At 41.0% G+C, this 24,537-nt stretch overlaps 3 protein-coding genes across 6 annotated transcripts; 2 read left to right on the forward strand and 1 right to left on the reverse strand.

Moving 5' to 3' along the window:
• Window positions 1-325: 325 nt before the first annotated feature.
• Window positions 326-8,620, forward strand: LOC119548407 (THO complex subunit 2). Of its 4 annotated transcripts, none has more exons than XM_037855645.1 (15): window positions 327-713; window positions 920-1,088; window positions 1,318-1,565; window positions 1,629-1,762; window positions 1,875-2,275; window positions 2,335-3,084; window positions 3,148-3,537; window positions 3,596-3,943; window positions 4,001-4,594; window positions 4,657-5,347; window positions 5,416-6,003; window positions 6,057-6,103; window positions 7,733-7,907; window positions 7,965-8,008; window positions 8,166-8,620. In XM_037855645.1, exons 1-15 carry the CDS (start codon window positions 481-483, stop codon window positions 8,286-8,288), a joined length of 4,935 nt encoding a protein of 1,644 aa, XP_037711573.1. In that variant the 5' UTR covers window positions 327-480; the 3' UTR covers window positions 8,289-8,620. The 4 variants fall into 4 exon arrangements, 2 of the variants coding, with proteins under 2 accessions (XP_037711573.1, XP_037711574.1); XM_037855646.1 differs by having other exon boundaries at window positions 6,060-6,103; XR_005219293.1 differs by lacking the exons at window positions 7,965-8,008; window positions 8,166-8,620 and having other exon boundaries at window positions 326-713; window positions 6,057-7,521; window positions 7,733-7,874.
• A 319-nt stretch (window positions 8,621-8,939) lies between these two features.
• Window positions 8,940-16,092, reverse strand: LOC119548408 (glycogen phosphorylase). Its single transcript, XM_037855647.1, has 4 exons — window positions 15,658-16,092; window positions 11,183-11,711; window positions 9,505-11,111; window positions 8,940-9,260 (listed from the first exon to the last, which is right to left on the reverse strand). Exons 1-4 carry the CDS (start codon window positions 15,898-15,900, stop codon window positions 9,105-9,107), a joined length of 2,535 nt encoding a protein of 844 aa, XP_037711575.1. The 5' UTR covers window positions 15,901-16,092; the 3' UTR covers window positions 8,940-9,104.
• A 2,883-nt stretch (window positions 16,093-18,975) lies between these two features.
• Window positions 18,976-20,044, forward strand: LOC119546856 (phenoloxidase-activating factor 2). Its single transcript, XM_037853456.1, has 2 exons — window positions 18,976-19,106; window positions 19,172-20,044. Exons 1-2 carry the CDS (start codon window positions 19,035-19,037, stop codon window positions 19,934-19,936), a joined length of 837 nt encoding a protein of 278 aa, XP_037709384.1. The 5' UTR covers window positions 18,976-19,034; the 3' UTR covers window positions 19,937-20,044.
• The last annotated feature ends 4,493 nt before the right edge of the window (window positions 20,045-24,537 follow it).

Genomic DNA, 24,537 nt, shown 5'->3' on the forward strand with positions numbered 1-24,537 from the left:
ATCTATAAAATGGGTCAACGATTTGAAAAATGGCCTGGGTGGAAGACTTCTAAGTAACTTCGGGAAGGAAACATAGCTCAGGCGAATAAATTGTAAAGCTGTGTATCTTATTTTATTATTCCATACTAGAAAAAGGAAAAACAAGCATATGAGAAAAATATTCGAATTCCTTAAAACCGTACAAAAACATAAACAATTTTAATAGTTTATAAATGGTACATTTGAAAAACATTTCAGAACTATATTTGTTTCGTATCAAGCGTTCCCAAAATAAGGTCAGCCGACTTCGGAAGTCGTAGGACATTTTCGGCTCGACGCCTGGCATTTAGATTCGCCGCGAAACGGTCACACTGTGGCACTGCTTCAACATAAAGTGTGAAAATTTGTGGAAATATTGCAACTAGTACAGCGATCTAATCGATTCGGGAGCAAAAACCAGCCCCCCCAGCAAAGCGCCCGCGTGTTCCACCAGATCCGAGGATGCAGAGATCCACAGAGCGGATACGGCGGCTCAAGAAGCTGAAGAGCGTTACGGCAACGCAGGATGGTGGCGGTGGCGGTGGCGGAGGCGATGGTGCGGCGACGGCGGAAAACCGGACTTCCGAGTCGTCGGACACAAATGGAGGAGCTGCCAGCGGATCGGGCGGCAAGGATCCCGGCTCCCTCAATCTGGACATCTTCAAGCACTTCGACAAATCCGGACGGAGCGAATTGTACGTGTGTGGTTCCACGCTCAGACACCGATACAAACGCACCCAGAGATATACATATATGCAAACGCGCACACACACTCGCAGCACAGTGGCTGCCATCAGTCTGTGTCCTGCTGCTGGATATTCGCGCGCGCTCTTGTGTCGACTGTTTGGACCCACTGTGTGTTCTTCCATATCACCTAGCTAAATTAAACGTTTACTTCTAGCCTGAAGTACCTCAAGCAGGAGCTGCAGGATGCGACGGATACGCCCGTCTACGACCAGAACGGGGAGTTCAAGCAGGGCATCTCCCATGCCATTTACCAGCTCCTTTGGCAGGCCCTGCGCCACACCCACAAGAAGGACCTGGTGCTCCATCTGCTCCTGGAAGTCGTGGTGAGTGGGGATTATTTATAGGGCTTCCCACGTCTTTCTAAAAAACATTACTTACTATTGAAATCACTTTGCTGAAATGATTTGTTAGCGGTTTATGTTGAAATTCAAATGGATTGTTTTCAAATAAAATGTATATCATAGTTTTGAAAATAGTATATAGAACATATAACAAGTTCTTCTTATTTACCTTAATGGCTTATAATTAATCCAATATATACCTTTTTCACAGGCCCTCCATGCGGACTTTCCCAGCCTTATAGTGGACGTAATAAACATTCTGGACAGTGAAACCTCTCTCATTACTGATGACTTTCAAGAGGTGCGACATGCCTTCGTGCAACTGGTCAAGGACTTGGACAAGGTGGTTCCAGAAAGTCTGCTGAAGGAGCGATTGGAAATCGATACGCTGCAGGAGGCGGGAATTGTCAAGAACAAGAGCTTCTACTCTAAGTTCATCAAGGTCAAAACCAAGTTGTAGTATGTATTATAACAGTAATTTCTGGTTGATTTACTATGTAATTTTTCATTCCCATTTTTAAGCTACAAGCAGCGTCGCTTTAACCTTTTCCGTGAGGAGAGCGAAGGCTTTGCCAAGCTTATTACAGAGCTCAATCAAGAATTTGACGAGAATACTACGCCAGAGAGCATTATGGACATCATTAAATCCCTTATAGGTAATACATTTGCTTTTACATCTTGGGTCTAACTAATAGCAGTGTAATAGACCCACATAGATAATAGGTCTAATAGAAAGATTTATATATATTGATTAAATCCCTTTCTTAGGCTGCTTCAACCTGGATCCCAATCGCGTTCTGGACATTATTATCGAGTCATTTGAGACCCGACCAGATCGCTGGAACTTATTTATTCCCCTGCTGCGCAGCTACATGCCCACCGGTGCCATAATTTGCGAGGTCCTCGGGTACAAGTTCTGCCACTTTAAGGACTCCCGGACGCCCCGCTCCTTATATCATGTTTGCGCCCTTTTGCTAAAGCACGGCGTCATTGCGCTTAACGATGTCTATGTGTGGTTGACTCCAAACGACGGAAGCATCAAGGCAGATTGGGAAGAGGAGTTGGCGGATGCCAGGGAAATGGTGCGCAAGCTCAACCTCATCCAAACCAATAAGAAGGATGACGAAAAGGATCCCCCACCGCCGCCCTCGGTTAAGAAATTTAATGAGGTAAAGTTGGTAAAAGCTACTAAAAGGGGCGACACTACTAACATTACAATTTTTCCCAGGAAAAATACAATGCCAATCAAAAGTTTGGTCTCTGCGAGGCTCTACTTAAAGTTGGTGACTGGGAGAACGCCTACAAGATCATCCAGAAGCTCCCGGAGCAGGCTGTAGTACTTCAGGAACCTATTGCACGTGCGATTGCTGATCTGATTCACCTGTCCGTGGAGAACATCTACTATAAGAAGTGCTTTAAAGCACCCGCCGGAAGGAGACAGAGTCGAAATCGCTTGTACGACGATACCAAGTTGTTGGCCAAGATGCAGGCAAAGGAGTTCAGCGATTTGCGGAAGTACACCTGGCCGATGGCTAATGTCTTGGGACCCGCCATGCACTACGATACAGTGCTGATGTACAAGTTAATACGCATTATGCGAAAATTAGTAGTGGAGATGGGCGTGGATAGCTTGAATGGACCACCTCCAAATTCGGAGGCAGAGCAGCACTACTATGACATTATGAGCTCGCTAGACGCCTGCATTCTACCCTCTCTTCTCTACCTGGACAACAACTGCTCGATGTCCGAGGAGATTTGGGCGGTGCTCAAGTATTTCCCGTACCATTTCCGTTACAGTTTGTATGCACGTTGGAAGAACGATAGCTACCAGCTGCATCCGAATTTGATTAGGCGGTGTGGATTGGCTCAGCGGGATATCAAGGCGCTGATGAAGCGAGTAAGCAAGGAGAACGTGAAACAGCTGGGTCGCCTGGTTGGCAAGTACAGCCATTGTGCCCCAGGACTGCTGTTCGATTATGTGAGTTTAATATAAACTATTTTGCCAATCGCATTTTCTTAATTTCCTTATCCATTGCAACAGATCCTATTGCAAATACAAATCTATGACAATCTCATCGGGCCCGTCTGTGACATGCTCAAGTATCTTACTGCCCTGTCCTTTGACTGTCTGGGCTACTGCATCATCGAGTCCCTGACGATAACGGGTCGTCTCAGGTTCAAGGATGATGGCACCTCTTTATCCTTGTGGCTTCAAAGCTTGGCCTCCTTCTGCGGCACCATTTACAAAAAGTACAGCATCGAGCTGAGTGGATTGCTGCAATATGTGGCTAATCAGCTGAAGTCACAGAAGAGCCTGGACCTACTCATATTGCGGGAGATTGTGCACAAGATGGCGGGTGTGGAGTCCTGTGAGGAGATGACAAATGATCAGTTGCAGGCCATGTGTGGTGGGGAACAGCTCAGGGGAGAGGTAAATATCTAATATACTTTGAAGTACTATATCTTAACGAGTTTCCTTCTTATTACAGGCTGGTTACTTTAGCCAAGTGAGGAATACGAAAAAGTCGTCTAATCGCTTGAAGGAGGCCTTGGCCAACAATGATCTCGCCGTGGCCATTTGCCTATTGATGGCCCAGCAAAAGCACTGCGTAATTTATCGCGAGACGGCGGCGCAAAGTCATTTAAAGTTGGTGGGAAATCTCTATGATCAGTGCCAGGACACCCTTGTCCAGTTTGGTACCTTCCTAGGGTCCACTTATTCGGTTGATGAGTACGTGGAGCGGTTGCCCTCTATTATAACCATGCTGCGGGAGTACCACATCAATACAGATGTGGCTTTCTTCCTGGCTAGGCCCATGTTCACTCATCAAATCAATGTAAGTCTGTCAAAAATAATTATGGTTCATATTTTTAACCTTTTAACTTTTTTACAGCAAAAATACGACCAACTGCGCAAGGCTGATCCGAACGCCAAGAAGCTGACCACGACCCAAAAGCTGCAAAAGTATTTGGAGGCCACGCAGCTGATCATGAACCCGATCGTGGAGTCTGTTCGACCACTGCACAGCGCCAAGGTTTGGGAGGACATCAGTCCGCAGTTCCTGGTAACCTTTTGGAGTCTGAGCATGTACGACCTGCATGTTCCGAACGACAGCTATCAGCGGGAGATTGGAAAGCTGAAACAGCTGGCACAGCAGGCGGCCGAGGGCAAGGACTCGAACCAATCTAAGAACAAGAAGGAACAGGAGCGGTACATCGCGCTAATGGAGAAGTTGAATGACGAGCGCAAGAAGCAGCACGAGCACGTGGACAAGATCTCGCAGCGGTTGCAGGAGCAGAAGGATAGTTGGTTCCTGCTTCGATCCGCCAAGTCGGCCAAGAACGACACAATCACGCAGTTCCTGCAGCTCTGCCTTTTCCCGCGTTGCACCTTTACTGCTCTGGATGCACTGTACTGCGCCAAGTTCGTGCACGCTATACACAACCTCAAGACTTCAAACTTTTCTACCTTGCTCTGCTACGATCGGGTAAATGTTACTGAATATACCTTCGTATTATACAATAGCTCACTTTTTTTTTTATGTTCTAGATCTTCTGCGACATCACTTATTCGGTTACTTCGTGCACAGAGGGCGAGGCGACGCGGTATGGTCGCTTCCTGTGCGCCATGTTAGAGACTGTGATGCGATGGCATGCGGATCAGGCTGTTTTCAACAAAGAGTGCGCCAACTATCCTGGTTTCGTGACCAAGTTCCGTGTGAGCAATCAGTTCTCAGAGGCTAACGATCACGTTGGTTACGAGAACTACCGCCATGTGTGCCACAAGTGGCACTACAAGATCACCAAAGCGATAGTCTTTTGCTTGGACTCGAAGGACTTCATGCAGATCCGAAATGCACTAATCATCCTGATGCGAATCCTGCCTCACTATCCGGTCCTTGCCAAACTGGCTCAAATCATCGAGCGTAAGGTGGACAAGGTGCGCGAGGAGGAGAAGACAAAACGGCCGGATCTGTATGCCATTGCCTCTAGCTACATTGGCCAGCTGAAGCTGAAGACTCCGCACATGCTGAAGGAGAGCGATTTCCATCAGATGGCCGAGAGGTCCAGCAAGGAGTCGCCAGCCAGTGCTGGTGCACCTAGCACTCCCATTAAAGTGGAGAAATTATCGCCAACTTCGCCACCGCTGCATACACAAGGAGCGAAGGGGACCAGCGGAGCTGCTCCCTTTTATAGCAACGAACAGAAGTCTGGCACCAAGGAGCCAGAGGCTAAACCAGGTGGGAAAAATAAATTCATTTACAAAAATTATTCAAGCAAACTAATAATAAAATCATATTTTTGTTAGCTCCCCTCCGCGATTCGAAGAGCATTAAAAGCGAGGGCAACAGCGTCACTTTGGTGTCTACAACGACCTCAGCGGCATCCAACATCGATCGTGAGAGCAAGCAACGTGATTTGCCTGCGCCACGGGAATCCCAATCCCGCAGCAAGGACGAGCAGCTAGAGCAGACAAACAACGGTAGCAATGGCAGCAGACAGAGCGAAAGCCGCAATCGGGACGTGGAGCGTGACAGGCAGGATCAGCACGAGCTGCGTCACGGGAGCATTAGTAGTCATCGCAGCTCCAGGGATACGGTGAGGGTCAAGGAACGAACAGAAGCCGAACAGCACCAGCGGTCCCGGGAGCGCTCCCAGCGCCTGGATGAGTTGGAAGCACAGCAGCGGAAGCGCGAGAAGACATCGCGCCGCGGCGGTGAAGAGCGCAATCGGCACGGAGATGGCGTCGAGACGGTGGATCTGGTTGGCAACACTGATAATCGCCACTACGAGGAGTTTGAGGGACGTATGAGAGATCTCAGCTCCGTATCCAACGAAAGCAACGGTTCAATGCAGCATCGGCAACGTAGCCATGAGACCATTGAATACGAAAAAGGTACGTAGCTCATCTGCTTTATGGGGCACTTCATTTGTAACCATTCGTTTTAGTAGATTCAAAGCGTCGCAAATTGGAATCGTCAACCAGCAGTTCAAAGGTTAGTAGCATATGGTTGCAGACATAAGTACGCTAAGACAACAACAATATAAAACAACACTACGATGGCGATCAAATCTGGAGGGCAAATACACGAAGTTCTGATTGAGCCAGGGAGACATAAACCGATTTGCAACACCAACTTCTACTCTGCGACTCCAAATTCAACCAACCAACAACGAACCCACCACCCTAAAAAATATCAAAACTTATATACTGATGCTTGATGCGGTGGACCTCGTTCTCATCTGCAATTCTCCTTAGTTCTAAGTATTTAGTACACTTTGGGGTGTTATTATTAAGATTATATATAAGCAAAAAGTGAAACTTTTTAGACCAATGTGACAGGATCATCTTTAAAAAGAAAAAAACAATTTTTTTTTATTCAAATTTGTTAAGTAATTGTAATAGGTTAAGAGTAGTTATTTAATTAACGGACCGAAGTCAAGAATTGGGACCATGAAGACGACAATCGCTGGAAGAGCCGAGGATAATCGATCGAGGAAGAAGTTTACGTCATAGGAATTATTGGAAAACCCCCTTGAGTTTAAAGGAAGAAGAAATCAACGGTATTTATTCTGGATGCTGACTGAATCTACAAAGGAAAAAAATGAAGGCAAATCATCAAGCAACATCATCAAAAACCACAATTGCCCTACGTAACAACAAAAGTCTTCAATATATTGTGAAAATTTCCACAAAATTAATGAAGTATATATATGCTAAAAAACCCAACAAAAATAATGGAATTCTGGAAAAATGTTCTTGAATTATCATCACTTTGCTACCTTCTGATGGTCAAACAGTTAAACTCGAAGGGCTGAACGTTAAAAAATCTGAATCGAAATCTACAAATCTTTCGAACTGGAAGTCTACCTTTTTTGGAGCCTTTAGAAGACGAACATCTGCAGTAAAAATTTCATCTGGATTTAATAACAGCGTTTAATGAACTGGAGTGACTTAAAACAAATACTGGATAAACTTATAGTTTTACACTTGGAATCATTGAACTGGAGTGCCATGGAACAAATAGTGGAAAACCCTATATTTTTACATCCCGAATCATCCATAATACTATGCACGGATCCGATTGACAGCTGGAAACTTGAAATATCAACATTAATAATTGGACAACCTATACTTTCACATTCCGAATCATCAATAACAATGTAAACGGATCCGATTGACAACTGTAAAAAATGAACTATCAACATTATTATAAGACGATAGTGCCATCTAAATATCCTAAATGCTGCCAAACTTCGTTAATAGTACTACAACATCGGCTATGCCTGCATCCCAAATATCCGGATGAAACCCAGTGGATCTTCGACACCTCCGCGACTCTGATTACCTACCTGCCGTTACCTGTGCAGCCCAGTTTAGTTGTTAATACGTTGATGTTGAGACTGCGCACTGGTAAGTGAAGGGCGCGTGGTGGGGCCGACGGATTTATAAACCATATTAGACATAGGACACTAAACGGACACGGGCAACACCGATACAGTTGTATAGTTTCGGTTTCTGTTCCAGTTTTAAGTAGATAGAGATAGACCCACTCTTTGTAAAGTTTTAGCGGAGGCAAGAATTTCAATATGTTTTTACAACCATTAATCCTGTGCCGTTGCAGAAGGTGGAGGAACTGGTGGACAGCGTGAAGAAGGCTCGCGGCCTCAAGACCAAGGAGCGCAACAAGGACAAGCTGTCGGATGAGGAGCGAGACGCTCGCAAGGATCGCAAGCTGGGGCGCAAGCGCGATCGAACCGAAGAGTCAAACAGCAACGAACATAAGCGTCGGCGCGAAGGTGAGGCAAGAATGATTTTCCGGATATTCAAGACTTTCAAGAATGAACATTTTTTAGCACAAAACGGTGAAGAAGAAATACGGGATAGAGAGCGGCATAGGGTGAGTTAACGACGAATTTCTGGTAAATTAAAGCGAAAAATCTGGTTGTAGTGGTGCAGCAGCTGTATCGTATGATGCACAAGAATGTTGCTGCACCGTTTACAATCTATATTGAATTTGTAAGCTCGCCTTTTACTAAAATTGTATTATTCTATAGGAAAAGTCACCGCGGGAGCGTTCACATGAGAAATTCGATAGAGAACGAGGCGGTGGCAGCAGTTCGCGGGGCGAGGACCGACAGTACATCAGCAAATCGACTCGCTCCAGAGTAAACTACTAAAATCAGTCGGGGTGGTTGCTCCCCCGTTATGTGCATTGTGGAGCGCATTTGGTTTAATTTTTAAAGAATTTTGAATAGCTTGTCCATCAAGAGAAATTATGTAACAAAGAGCAAAATAATTTTGAAACGTTTACAATTTTTTAGTGACTATTTTAAAAAGAGAAATCCAAACAATTACATTGAAACAACTACTAAACTTTTGTGTTCATTTAATGGGACTAATAAGAGCCTTCAAATTTGATTATTGATTCCATTCCCCAAGATATAAATAAATTGTCTTAGAATATTGATCTTATGTCCATAATAAAGTTGTATATTTCCCATCAGATTAAGATATAAAATGCCAGTTTTATTCATTCACCACACCAAAGCCCACTGAAAATACCATACATATTTATATTTCGAATCAAATTTTATTCAATTTAAATTAATTTTTACATTTAACAGTTGAACTTGAGGTTTAATCTCGATTTAAAACACGCAGATCCGATATCTAAACAAGCTTGCCACTAACGTTTATTATAACTTTTTCCATTAAATTTTTAATTGTTTTTTATTTTTCTTTTACTTTGAAAGTGTTCCTGAGGTCTTTTTTAGGTAGGTACCGTTGTTGGTGTTGTTGATTCGTTTCCACAGTGATGAGAGAACTAGTTGAATTGTTTATATTGGATTTTTATTTAATAAAATATTAACAATTCGAGGCTGTGGCCCATGTTTACTTGGTTAGTTTTAGTTGTTGCTTTTGGCGCCTAAAATTTGACTTTGTCTTTAACAAAAGTAAAGCACATAAATAATAAAATAATATCGAAAATTGATTTAGTTCTGTGGCTGATCCTCCGGCGCTGGCAGCTTCTCCCAGGTGGGCTCAACGCCCCAGATCTCGCGGGCGTACTCGGCGATGGTGCGGTCCGACGAGAACTTGCCGCTGGACGCGATGTTGTTGATGGACATCTCCAGCCACTTGGCTTGGTTCTGGAATCGAAGCGATAGAAAGTGTGGTTTTAGATAAAGAAAAGTAAAGATAACTTAAGAATGCTCTTATTTTCCGGAACTATTTTGAACTTGTAAATTTCTTTTTTAATGTAGATCACCCTCCCCTTTACTTACCTCTATATTCAAATTTAAAATTTTTGAATATTTAACACATTTAAGAATTTAAAATTTAAAAAATCTCACACATAACCAGAACCCTTTATTAAATTATGCGCCCTCTTACCTGGTAGGTCTTGGATACCAGATCCTGGGCCTTGATGTACGCATCGTAATCGGCCAACAAGTAGTAGTGGTCGTACTTAAGCAGAATGTCGGCAATGTTCTTGAACTCGTTGGGATTGCCGGGGCTGAAGAAGCCACCCTGGATCTGGTCGATAACCTGCTTGACCTCCGGGTTGGTGTTGTAGTAGTCGTAGGCATTGTAGCCCTTCTTCTTGAGAGCCTCCACCTCATCGACGGTCATGCCGAAGATGAAGATGTTGTCCAGACCCATCTCCTCGGCCATTTCCACGTTGGCACCATCCAGCGTGCCGATGGTCAGGGCTCCGTTCAGCTGGAACTTCATGTTGCCGGTACCAGAGGCCTCTGTGCCGGCGGTGGAGATCTGCTCGGAGAGATCGGCGGCGGGCATGATCTTCTCGGCCAGGGTCACACGGTAGTTCTCCAGGAAGATAACCTTCAACTTATCGCCCACAATGGGATCGTTGTTCACCACATTGCCCACGGCGCAGATGAGCTTGATGATCTGCTTGGCCACATAGTAGCCGGGAGCAGCCTTGCCTCCGATCATGATTGTCCTCGGGGTGAAGTTGGCGGTGGGATCCTTCTTGATCCTGTTGTACAGGGTGATGATGTGCAGGCAGTTAAGCAGCTGGCGCTTGTACTCGTGGATACGCTTCACCTGGATGTCGAACATGGACGAGGCGTTGATCTTGATGCCATAGTCCTTCTCCAGAATGGCGGCTAACTTGAGCTTATTTTCCTGCTTGACACGGGCCACATTGCGCTGGAAGTTGGGGTCCTTGGCCCACTTCTTCAGGGCAACCAGTTGGTCTAGATGCACTGGCCACTCGTCACCGATCTTCTCGGCAATCAGATCGGACAGACCAGGATTGCAGAGCAGCAACCAACGACGCGGGGTGATACCGTTCGTCTTGTTCTGGAACTTTTTGGGATCCATTTCGTAGAAGTCATGGAACAGCGAGTCCTTTAGGATCTGCGAGTGGATGGCAGCCACACCGTTGACGGCATGGGAGCCCACAATGGACAGATGGGCCATGTTGATGCGCTTCTCGCCATCCTCCTCAACCATCGACATGCGACGCATGCGGTCCAGATCTTCGGGGAACTTCTTCTTCACATTCTCCATGTGCAGGAAGTTGATGTGATAGATGATCTGCAGATGACGTGGCAGGATCGACTCCAGTAGGGAAACTGGCCAGCGCTCCAAGGCCTCCGGCAGCACGGTGTGGTTGGTGTACGCACAGGTCCTCGTGGTGATATCCCATGCCTTCTCCCAGGTGAGGTGCTCCTCATCAACCAGGATGCGCATCAGCTCGGGGATGGCCAGCGATGGATGGGTGTCGTTAAGCTGGATGGCCACCTTGTCGGGGAAGTGATCGAAGGTGTTGCGGACAGCCTCCCGGGATCCGAACTTCGAGGCCTTGTAACGGCGGATGATATCCTGCAGCGTGGCGGCGCACATGAAGTACTCCTGCTTCAGACGCAGCTCCTTGCCCTCGAAGAAGTTGTCATTGGGGTACAGGACACGGGAGATGTTCTCAGCCAGATTACGGTCCAACACGGCCTGGATGTAGTCACCATCGTTGACTGGAAAGGCATACAGAAAGGTTTATTGTAGCTTACGTATGATAGGGTAAGAATCCAAATCAGATACTTACAGAACTTCAGGTTGAAGTCAATGGGCGACTTGGCAGACCACAGACGCAGCGTGTTCACGTGGTTGTTGTTGTATCCGGGAATCGGGTTGTCGTAGGGCATGGCAAACACCCTCTGGGTGTCCACCCACTTCTTGCCCTCGGGCGTGTCGATCACACGGCCATAGAAGTTGATCGGCAGCATGAACTCGGGACGTGCCTTCTCCCAGGGGTTGCCATAACGCAGCCAATCATCGGGCTCCTCCACCTGCTCACCGTTCTTGATCTTCTGGGCGAAGATACCGTACTCATAACGGATGCCGTAGCCGTAGGCGGCCAGACCCAGAGTAGCCATCGAATCCAAGAAACAGGCGGCCAGACGACCCAGACCACCGTTACCCAGACCGGCGTCCTCCTCCATCTCCTCCAGATTCTCAATGTCCAGACCCAGCTGGTACATGGCCTCCTCGCACTCGCTCTGGATGCCCAAGTTGATCATGGTGTTGGTCAGGGAGCGACCCATGTAGTACTCCAGCGACAGGTAGTAGACGCGCTAAAATGATAGAGGGGATATCATTAGTTAATTGGTTTACAATACAGTTTATTGGCAGAGAAATGAACGACATTAGTTACAAAACGAAATTTTTAGCATGAGTCATGAAATTTATTAATATAAAATATTAAAAGAGTTTGATTAGGTTGTTTTTGATAATTTAAAATTTTTGAATATTTCAAAGTTACTTAAATTTTTGATTGAGAGATATCTAAAAATAAATCATATTTTATTACTACTGCATTGTATCTTACATTTCAACATAAAAGGGGATTTTCGCAATCAAGTATATTACTATATTTCGAAAAAGGTAATATCGTAAACTTCAAAAGTTAAGTAGATTGAAGAACACAATAAAGCAGCAAAGAGCAATAATCGCAGCGCTTAAGAGAGTGGGATTATTAAACTAATTTCAAAACCAGTTTGGTCGTGAATTTCCTTAATGATCAGCCAAGTGCAAGGTCCCAAAATTCCAGGCTCAACTGTACAGTGCAGTACATTTCATTAAAGTCCTGATAAGAAGGGCGCCAAGACCTAGTTATGTTTGCCCAGAAGGTCACCCGGCACCCATTTTACGGTTCCCAACGGCATAACACCTTATCAGCGCAAAAAATCAGCCGGTAATTTCAGGGCAAACCAACTGGAAAACTATAAATAGAGGAAGGCATTCACAATCATCGGTTCGATTCAGTTCAAATCTATCGATCGATGTTACGAGGGCATTTATTGGGTTAATGGCAACAGCACGGCTATCAATAGATTGCAGGCTGCACTTTGCATGCTGGGCAAACATCATGGCAAAGCATGAATCTATATAACTCGGAATCGGGATCGGTATCATTATCAATGCCCAATGCTCACCTAATCATCGATCGATCACGGATCACCAATCGCTATTGACGACAACATCGCTGACAGTGTCGCCAGTTAATAGCTAATGGCTTTCAGGGTATGCTAATCCTGTTCCTTATCAGTCTACCTATGTAATCTATGCCCTAAAACGCATACCTTTGGCGCATGCTGATCTCAGATGTCTGATGCTACGGGATGGGGCAACAAAACTATAGCTAATTAGTGCGGAATGTTTGGGTAGCGTGTTTCTATGTGCATATTTGTAGGTGAAAGGGGTTATGGCGCCTATATAGAATCCGGGGATTTTCGATTAGGAATATTTTGCAACCTTTTTAACAGATAAGATATTTTTACTAAGTAAGGTAATAGGGTAAATATGAACTAGTTTAGAAAAGATGTGTTGGTTATTGCATGAACATTAAATGTAATCTGATAAAAGGTAACATTGGTAATAGTTAGATAGGGATATAGAATTATTAATGAAGGTATTGCAGGTTATGAATCATTTTCATAACTGTGACATACTGTTAGAAATCTTACTGAAATATGTGGCGTCACTTATTCATGTGATCATTTATGTAAGTAAGAATATTACTTGTTCTTAAGAGTTGATGAGGAAACATGGTGACAACATATGATATCTTCCAAAATTTGTAGATTGCAAATATGATAATTATAAAGATCTACAATGTTCTCTTATGTGTTAAATTAAAATTAATTAGAAACCCTTTACGAATAATCTTCAAACTAATCAAGACGATAAGAATTGCAAAAATATGAAGATAATGAAATCGGGATTACCGAACACTAGAACCGATTCTAAGCATGACCTTTCCTCTGCACCCAAAAAAAATGTGAATAACCTATTTAGCTTATCTAATCGAAAATACGGAGCTCCACAACAAACCGTGAGTAATCTCTTAGATCCATAAAAAGCTTTCGAAGTCATTCAACTGTCGGTGGTGATATTTTTCCCATCTGTTTGGTGTGTAGGGTCTTTCAAATTCGTTGTAGCCGTTTCTACGGTCGAATTAGAGCCCAGACATATGTTTTTTTGCGGCTTTGATAAAGAACACCTCAACAACAAACGGGCGATATTTGTTTGCATTTGTTGTTTATTGTCTTTTACCTATATGCAATAAATAAATGACATATGTGCATAGGAAGTTGGAAATGCGATAGTTTTGCTACCCTGACATTGAACATTCTTTGATCCCTGATAGCTAAACGCTTTTAATTGGGTTTCCATGTGGGTGATAAGTGGGACACTTTTTTTTCGATTTTGCCAGCCTGACTTGTGGAAAACTACAGGGAAATAAATAACTCTTTTGTGTGGCTATCCAACCCGCTGAACTTTCTTCAATTTGCATAAATTGCCGCAGAATCCAACGGACGCCAAGTTGTCTTCAATTAACTCTAAGTACTGTGCTACGCATAACAACAGCTGTTTAAGTATCCGTGAGATACAATCGACAACTAGCTAGATACATTTCTCTTTCTATTCAGATGGTTGCGTGAGCTAATTGCATGTAGGGGGACAACTAAACAAAATCGGGCCTATAAAAGTTCCACAACCTGAACTAAAAGAAAATATATATATATAGGTTTATATATGCGCACGAATAGCAACCGAAACTGTAGCCAAAATAAAAACTCACAGAAAAAAAAAAATATAAATGGGGGAAATTTTCCTTGATATTTTTGTCAGTTGGTTGTTGTTAATAACCTTTGATTGACCTTGAAAATATGTGTGTCGCCTTCATGGCAGTTTCCACAAATTAGTTAAATTGAAAATATCTATCACCCAAAACTTTATATAGCTTGAACTTCTAGTGGTCAAGTCAATGGAAAATTAATAGATACATTTTTGGGGGGTTTATGGAGAGAAATTGAAAGTGATTTAAGCTGACATTCAGGCAAGGACAAACATGTTTAGCTGCCGATGCTGAGAAATTTTGCAAATGAAAAGCTCACGCTTCGGGCACGTGCTTGGATATATATATACATATTGTGTATCTGATGGATACAATGCTAAGTGCAAACTTGCTATTACTAAAGCTGCATTTTCTGGGGTAATAGTTGAGAAAATTAGTGAGCCAAGGCCCTAGGGAAATTTTCAAAAACTCATAAACATGTTTGCATAGATATAGAAGTAGCTTAGCGACAGCTGCTTAATGAAGATCTATTTTTAAAGTTTCGTTGCTTAGGCAGCTGGTGGGGTGAAATTCTTGAATAGGAGCGGAAAATAAGGGGTGGTTGTTGCTATATTCGCCGGCTTTTTTGTAGCACCTTTGCAATTTGTTGCAGTGAAAGTGTCACACATTATTTTGGCGCATTTCTTGGCATTGATCCCATTTGCAATCTTTGTTTTTTGGTTATTTCGCGGATAATTAAATGAAACGAAACAATTATGTAGTAGCAAAACAACGAAAGCGAGGGAAATGCAGTAAAAGCAGAAAGTGCAGAAATACAGTGAACGCTTGAAATATATATACGATTAATTAAAGTGGATAAGGAAAAAAAGTATTCATTTCATGGAAATCCAAAAAGCAAATATAGAATAGATTTATAACGGGAAGCAAATTTTAAATACCATTGGAATGGTACAAAGGCTAGAACATTAGCTCTCATGTTGAATAGAAAATTAGGTTTGGAATTATTATCCTCTCCAAAATTCCAAGAAGGTATAATATGATAAATTTTGATTTTAATAAAACTTATCAAAGTTTTGAAGTATTTTATAAAATAAATTATTTTGGAGAGCTTAAATAAACAATTTGGGATTTCCTTTAGTCGAGGGTTCACTGTAAATTCATTGGCCAAAGCGCATAGAGGAATAAATCGGCAGCGAAAAAAAAGAGAATGGAGCAGGCTGAAAAAATGTCGTAATAGCCAAAAAAAAAAATTTAGAAAAAATATATATAAAGGAAATTTATAAACTTTATTGGAGGCCCCAAATCAGGGTAAATCCGATATAGGGAGCCGGAACTCTTATTAAGATAGGTTAGGTTGCCCCCACCACTTATTTTTTTTGGAAAATTCCATGGAGTAAAATCAATAACTGGGTGGAATGGCTAAGCCGACTTTAACTCACCTTGGGATCCTTCTCGTAGTAGTGCTGCTGTGTGCGAATCCAACGGCCCACCATGTTGTCCTTGACGGTGTTGGCCAAGGCGAAGTAGTAGTCCCTCAGGGTGGACACATTGCGATCCTTGACGAGGGTGTAATGCAAATGCCGATTGAAGTTCTTCTTCACCTCGGTGACATTGCCCACCTCGGCGATACCGCGCACCGAGATCTGCTTGCGCCGATCGGCGTCCGATTGGGGCTTCGACATGGTGTCCTAGTTATATCCCTCTGATCAGGCCTTCTCTATGGTAGTTCTATGTGGTTCGGTGATTCCGTTGCGTGGGTGCGCGTGTGTTTGTGTGGCGGAGACCCGTTTGCGTGTGCGACAGCGATGTGGAGACGGAGACTGTAGACACAAACCAGACCTGAACAGACGACCGTTCGCAGCAAAATCCGGAGCGATTCTCACTTTATACTTTCGTTATACTTTCCGGAGCTTTTTCCGCCAGAGCTTTCGTTGCTCAATTGGCGCTCTTTCCCGGCGCACTCTTGTAAACAACTCCCGACGCACAGTGGTTGGGTTTCGTTGCTATTGCTGATTAACATATAACAGGAATTAAAAATTTTTTTAAAAATATTATAATAACTATCCTTTACATTTTATAATGTTTGCTCCTAACTCTGAATATCATATAAATGTATCGCAAGGTCTTCTGAATAAAATATTTAGCTGCATTTGCAATTGTAACTTTCTATTACTTATTTTTAGAAACAGCATGTTATTGAATTTTGATGATAAAATTTAAATTTTAATATAGCCCCTTACTAAAATTATTTATAAAAAAGATACTGGTAAAAAAAAAATTTTTTTTCATATAACTTTTTGCAACCTGATTTTAGAATGCGTTCCACTGTGCCTTGCTGACACAGCGGTTCTTATCTCGCCGCTGCATTGCTCTCACTTTACCTTAGCTTTGGTTAAATTTTTGCATTGCATCGCCCCATTCTCCCTTACGCTCAGTCGCTCTCACTCCCTCTCTCTATATTTCTTTGGCGCTCTTGCCCCAGTCACCTTGTGCGAAGGTCATACATGCGTATTTGTGTTTTATTTTCTGTTTTTGTTTCATCTTGAGTCTGTATGCTCTTTGTTCTTGCTTAGCATCAGGCGTGGAAATGGGTGGGTGGCGCCCTCTGGAACGGGTTGAAGCTTTGAGGACAGGCGTCTGTCAAAGGGGAGCTTTGTAAACAGCTGTTCAGTGGGGGGCAATTTGGCGGGCTACTTTTTGGAGCTGCCAACTTGCCTCGAGTTTAAAATATTATAATCCGAAAGATTGTTTTGTATCTTAAAGATGTATCTGTTTGTATCTGAAATGTACTTTTGTATCTTCAAGATACTTATCAGTCTAAAAGATACTAATTTGTCTATGAAAGTTTAGGAAATACTTTTTATTTAGTTTAAAAAATACTTATTAAAAATGAATTTATGATTTAATAATTAATTATATTACTATTCAAAATGATATAAAATCATTAAATAAATATACATAGTTTATTTTTTGGAATGGAATTTTCAAGTTGATAATAAAAATCATTTTTTTAAATATTAAAAAAAATGTTATTAGAACTTAAAATAAAACTCTTAAGTCCTAAATTTCCATAAGTCTGTTAGGCTTATTTGATTTATTTTTCAATCTGCTTACTATGAGGACAACAAAATGTTGTTCTTTTCTCGCCTTCAGCAACAAATGCTAGTCACAGCACAAAGGGCATCTGCAATTCTATCCGAACGAGTTAGTTATTCCATTTCTTGTTTATTACTTCCCATAATAGCACTACCATGTTCAACTACTTGGGAATGCATGCGGAAAAAGTCCTTGAAAGGTGCCGAGGAAAATGGGGGAAAATTCCAAGGAACCAAGGCGCTGCTTGTTTCTTGTGCTCGCCATTTGTTCGCTTATTTCGTTGCAAATGAAAATGATTAGCACATTTTGTAGATGGAAAGCGAAAGGAAAACCTTTTTGGACATTTGCCAAGTGAGCGGCCATCGAAGTGAGCGTCATCATTCATAAGCTTGTCTGCTAAAAATTGAAAACTTAATTGGAATCTGCTGAATCCCGCCAACCGTACGCTTGTTGACTCCTCGCACATATGCACTATGTTTTGTTTTTCTGGTTTTCGTATTCATCTACAAGTATTATGCAAAAGTTACACTTAGACGCAAAAAAAGTTCACGGAGAGAAATAATGTTTAATATACTGGAATATTATCTTAAATATCGACTTATCATATTTTTTCCATAAATACATACATTATGTACTTAAACAAAGGTTGCATATGTTTTATTTGATAAGACTGAAATTGAAAACAAAGAAACATGATGCTATCATCTAAATTGTTGACTCATTACTTGTCAAAATACATTCTGAAATCGCAGCAATATTTATACCCGTTACTCGTAGAGTAAAAGGGTATACTAGATTCGTCGGAAAGTATGTAACAGGCAGAAGGAAGCGTTTCCGACCCCATAAAGTATATATATTCTTGATCAGGATCACTAGCCGAGTCGATCTAGCCATGTCCGTCTGTCCGTCTGTCCGTCTGTCCGTCTGTCCGTCTGTCCGTCTGTCCGTCTGTCCGTCTGTCCGGATGAACGCTGAGATCTCGGAAACTATGAGAGCTAGGCTATTGAGATTTGGCGAGCAGATTCCTGAGCTTCTTACGCAGCGCAAGTTTGTTTCAGTAGAGTGCCACGCCCACTCTAACGCCCACAAACCGCCCAAAACTGTGGCTCCTACAGTTTTGATGTTAGATAGAAAATTTTAACTGAAATGTATTAGTCTTGTCCATACCTATCGATTGACCCAAAAAAAAATTTTTCTACGCCCACTCTAACGCCCACAAACCTCCCAAGCAAAAAAAGCTATGACGTCAGAGCCAGACAGTGCGAAATGTTTTTACGCGTGTATGTGTGTGTATGTAAATAGTTGCCGGCCGAACTTAGCGGCAAAGAGAAAAGCACTGCCGGCGCTCAGAGAGAGCAAAGTGCGCGGCTAACTTATTCTATTGAACAATGAATTTGTCACGCCTACCCTAACGCACACAACGCTTAAATCTGTCTTCCGCCGGTAGGTGGCGCATTTAAATCTCGCTTTGCTGCTTGCATATCTCCATTTCCCTTTGGTCGCTTAAGCTGAGTAACGGGTATCTGATAGTCGAGGTACTCGACTATAGCGTTCTCCCTTGTTTTAATCTACTTTTATACAAGCCATAAGAATTGCGAGAGAGCGAGAGGGATTCTATAAGTCTGAGTTGTTTCAGTTTACTTCTGATAAGCCAAGCTCTGAGTTATGAAAGTATGTTCAATGTGCTCTGAATCAGTTACGCCGGAGACATCGTCAAGAGATGACTTTATTTTTCACGTTTCTTTTGCCGCTGCTGATCAGCTTTGCGATCGGACAACAATATGGTTACCAGGTTAATCTGATAAAAATAAAGTAAAAGTATAATTGTGTTAATGCAAGTTAAATATTCGCATACAGAACCAACATAACAACTATCCAAGTCTGGATAGTTCGGAGAAATTTCCTTGGGTGGTGGCCGTGCTCAACACAGACGATTTGTTTACTCGGTACATCGGATCGGGATCTCTGATTAAGCCCAATGTGGTTCTCACTGCCGTTCATATCCTAAACGATATATCAGAAAATGAACTGGTGGTGCGCGCTGGCGAAAATGATATTTCAACCACGCAGGATCAGCAGCATGTGGATCTTAAGGTCTTGAGGATAGTTGCACACGAACAGTTCAACAAGTACAATGCAGAAAACAATGTGGCCTTGCTAATTTTGAAGTCAGGCTTTACGATGACAAGAAACATCCAAACAATTGCCTTGTACATGGGTGGAGGACGAGTCCAACGGAACTCATGCTTCTTTAACGGATGGGGCAAGGAGGAGTGGAACTCGAAGGATTATCCGTCCACCCTTAAAAATACCAAAATAGAAATAATCGAAAATGATATCTGCCAGCGAATATTAGGCTGGCCTCTATCCACTCGACAATTTTGTGCCAAGGGTTTACAGGGAAAGGATTGCAGTGGCGACGGTGGAGCTCCCGTGGTTTGTAAAACAGGTGAAAACCCCTACACCCTCGCACAGGTGGGCGTGGTCAACTGGGGATCTCGCAAGCCCAGTGATAATAAACCCACCATCTATACAAATGTCTACAGTCTGCGAGGCTGGATTGAATACCAACTTAGATTACCAGCTAACTTCGTTCCCGATCTGATTGTAGAAGCGGTGTAGGTTCAGTTAAAATCTTTGATTTTAATGAGAATCAAAAAATGTTCTGTATAAGAAAATATTATAAATATTTCTTCAATACAGTATCTTATGTCACAATCACACAAAGAAGCCACGTCTTTTTTAAAAACCAACACAATCATTTCAATTCTAAGAAAAGTGAGAAGAGGTTAAATGGGGCTATCAATTGAGAAATAGAATAAAACATTTTAGACTTATCAGCTGAACGTATGTATGTATAAGTACATATTATATATGCAACATGGTGTTTGAGTGATACTGAGTGGATCATCAATAATTTCATATATAGGCTATAATTACCAATATTTATACATTGTACATACGATATATTTTCTCTTTTACCTTCTACGATTTATATCAAATTTTCGCCAAGTGTAAAAAGCAAACAAAAATAATCTCGGCTAAAAAATTCGCTTTTGAAGGACGGCAGGTAGCTAAAACCTAGAGAGGGGGGTTGGGGGATTTTTTGTGGGTGAAACACCGTTCAAAAGTTAAAGTGTTGCCATTTTTCTTTTTTTGCACGCTACTTGTTTGTTGTTGTTTGTTTGTTTGTTTGCCGCTGCACAAAGGCGTGTGTGAATGTGTGTGTTTGTGCAGGTGCCACAAATACATGAAACATATGTGAGTTGCCTTTGCGTGTGAAAAAAAGAGCGATTCGAGTGCTTGTTAGAGAGAGTGCGAGTGCGGCGGGAAAGAGATGCCAAATGGATGTGAATGGACGTATAATGTGTGTGTGTGTATGTGTGAGAGAGATCCTGAAACTCGTTTTGCCGCTAATTGGATGCTGAAGGTGTCCCCCACGCGTGTGTGCGTGTGTGTGTATGGCTGCCTGTGGTCATGTGTGTGTGTGTGCGGTCCGGAGTTGAAGTTGCCAAACATCATTAACAGCTCCCCGACACGCCCACCACCCACTGACTTTCACACTCTAACAAAAGCCAGGAATACATTATCTTGATGTCTGATAAATGTTGTACTTGATAAGGGTCGGATTTGCAGGTAAATTAACTGATTTTCATTTCAACTCATAGATTAATTCAGTATTATATAAATGTTCATATACTATACTGTAAAAAAACATTGTTCGTTTAAGTTTCTTTACAAATAGCATTATTAAATTTGTTAAATGCACAGAGAAAACTATCTTAAAACATTGGTCTTGCATTGAGAACATTGTTCTTGAATTGAGAACATTGTTCTTGAATTGAGAACATTGTTCTTGAATTGAGAACATTGTTCTTGAATTGAGAACATTGTTCTTGAATTGATAACATTGTTCTTGAATTGAGAACATTCGTTCTTAAAAACCGTGTAAGTACATTTTGGTATCAATATAAGAATGAAATGGTGAGAAGAGAAAAGTAAAATTGAGTTTATTTAACAAATTTTTGATAAGTATAAACTAAGGATAGAACTAATAGTTTATTTGTAGATACAATGTACTTAAATACCCCCAATTCAACTTGATTCGAGCAAAATAAAAACATTTTCAACTTAAAAATGTCGTTATATTTTTAAGAACATTTTCAACTCAGATGAGAACGTCAGAATTTTCTCTGTGTGGTTTTTATGCCACAGAAATATCATCCATACAATATCGATAGAAAATTTTGCTTATATAATTTTATTCAGATCAAAAACTTATCTCTAATTAATATAGTATTTTAGAATTGGTAGAAAAAATACAATTATCCAAATTAAGAAAATAATAACTTAACATTTATTGAATTTTTGATGTACTATCACAAAAATATCTTCAAATCAAGGTCGGTTGGAATATGTATGTATTAATGTATGGTTCGGTTTCAACTGAATATAGTTAAGGGAGATTTTTTAAGCTAATAAGAAGTAAATGCTAATTGTTTTATTATAGTTATTTGAAATGTAATAGCCAATTATTTTCAGTGCACCGGCTGTCTGCAACCGAAAAAAGCGCTGTCTCAATAATTACAATTTTTTTGCTCGGCTGCCGCTGCTCTTGCAGCCACCTCTGATGATGAGATTAAAGTTTTGGCATAATGATGTCTCATTAAATTAAATGGCAACATTTCCAAACAAAACTGATGTAATTTGCCCGCCGTAGTTGCCTGATTAATGTGGCCTGGCTGTTGACTGAAAAGCGAAGGGAAACGTATCTGCTTGCCGTAAACTGTTTGCCTTTTTTGATTTCACTTTAATGCGCTCCCTTTGACGGCTTAAAATGTTTGCCATAAAATTGTGTATCAATATCAATATTGAAGGAGTGCACAACGAGTGGCCCGGGTTGCCCTCGCCATCGCATACACACAAATTGATATTGAATTACAATAAAATCTGCATTTATCAAAAGTTCACACACACATGCCCACACTCACACTGAAACACACGTACGGCTTATATGAAGGTATGTATGTACATACATGCAACAGTTGTAAGCCAGCATTTGTATGCGTGGCGTTTGGTAACCTTTAACCCTTTTTATGGCCCGGGCTTCAAGCCAAATACCAAGATGCAATAACAGACATAAAAAACAAACCGGAAATGTACGTATCTTTTTTTTAAACGAATTTTTAATGCCTTTCAATAATTACATTGGCCAGCTTTGATCATTTTTAAGTTGAAGTTGAAGTTTCTTCCTGGTAGGATGTTTAAATTTTGTAATGTTAGAATATAAAAGTCTTCAATTAATAACCCCAATAATAACCTAAATAAACAAGGTAAAAAAGTTCAGTGGCTAAAATATTGAAACAGAAATTCTGTTTAAAAATTAAATGAGAATGTTGATTTATAAAATGATTTTAAATTATTTTTTATTGATCAACATTTTTTGATATTAATTTTTTAAACCTCTAAAGTTTTTAATATTGAACTTTTTTTTCTGGTAGGAAGCTTAAGTTTTTTAATGTAAGGATATAAAAGTTTTCAATTTATAGTGCCAATACATATTTTACGTAACAAAAATTCTATTTTAAATAGAACAGCCTTTAATTAATTTTTTTTTTTAATCTTATAAGTAAGGAATTAGCTTACTTTTGATCTTAAAGATTTTCTCCAAAGGTTATAAATTAAAGTGACATACTATATATCCAATCTTAGGCCAACTTCAAACAAGGTCGGATATACACTTTTGAGGCAGTAGGACTTCAAGGATGGCCTCCCAACGGGAGCATTTTGGGGCAAGCTTGGCCATTATGAGCTACTTAGCAACCGATTTGTGCAGCACTTGCCGCACCTCACGCACACCAAAGCACTCTCCTTTTGGCATTAGTGTGTGTGTGTTTGTTGAATCCCCAAGTTGAGGAAAAATTTTGGAAGCAAATCGAGTCGAGTATTTGAAGGTTTTTGGTTTAAGGTCTTCACAGAAAACCATCTTTGGTTTCGTCTGTTGAATTGAAATTGCTTAATTTAGCAGATAATTTAGCCAACAAATTGTTTTCTGCCCCCTTCCCCACCGCAAAAACACACATTCAGGGAATGTAATTAGCTCGTTTCCTGTTTTTGTTTGCCATTGCTTTCGTGGCTTTGTTCGAGCGATACAAACGCTCCCATGTGGCTATTTGTATGCGATTTATGGAACCAACTTGGTAACGTCCAACTTGGCACTATTGTTGCGACAACTATTCAATAGCAATCCCCTTTCTCCACGGGTACACTTTCACTCCCCCAATTCAACAAAGTCACCGTTTAATTGGGTCCTCCTTTGTCCGGAATTGGAGTTTTCTGGTTAACAATGCGTGGCCTTTGATTTCCAACTTGGGGACAACTTCAAGCGCCGGGAGAAAAATTACTTCAAATGGTTATGGAATTAGTTGTAAGTGCAGGTACCACAAACTACTCGATTATGGTGGCTAAAACCCCATTTAATAGAACTTAGCAGCGGCGATTTGTAATTTATGAAGTAGTAATACATAATAATTGACATTCTAATTGCTAAATTGTTAGAATTGACAATAATTCTAATGAAACAACTAAAGAGAAGGTGTTAGTTAAATGTTTTCTTTGTTAAAATATTCATATTTCGTTTAACAAGTGATTTTAAATCTATTATAACAACAATACTTATCGGTGATTTCTAATTTATAGAGTAGTAATTCATAATTGACATTCTTATTGCTAAATTGTTGGAGTTGATAATAATTCTAATTAAATAACTAATGAGTAGGTGATAATTAAAAGTTTTCTTTGTTAAAATAATCATCTTTCGTGTAAACATTAATGTTAAATCTATAATAATAAATCCTTGATCACCTACTGCAGTTGAAAGACATTTTAATCAACTCCTCCCATCAATAATCATACCCCTCTAAATATGCTATTAAATATGGCACACATATTCATTTTTAAATTCTACAAATTTGTGCCCTTTGCTTTTCATAAAATTAACATATTCTACTAAAAAGTTTGCAGAAGCCAGAATATATTACATGAAATCTATTTTCACTGCAGTTTTATTGCTTTCGCATGAAAATGATGTGTAAACTAGCCGCAACGTTTCAATATGTTGTTTTGAAAATAGGAAAAGTTAAACTTTGCTGAATACATGAATATTTTAAGTAAACAAAAGCTTATGAACCGTAAAACAGAAATTTAAAGATGAGTTCATGCTG

Source organism: Drosophila subpulchrella, chromosome 2L, assembly GCF_014743375.2.
Source record: "Drosophila subpulchrella strain 33 F10 #4 breed RU33 chromosome 2L, RU_Dsub_v1.1 Primary Assembly, whole genome shotgun sequence".
NCBI lineage: Eukaryota > Metazoa > Arthropoda > Insecta > Diptera > Drosophilidae > Drosophila > Drosophila subpulchrella.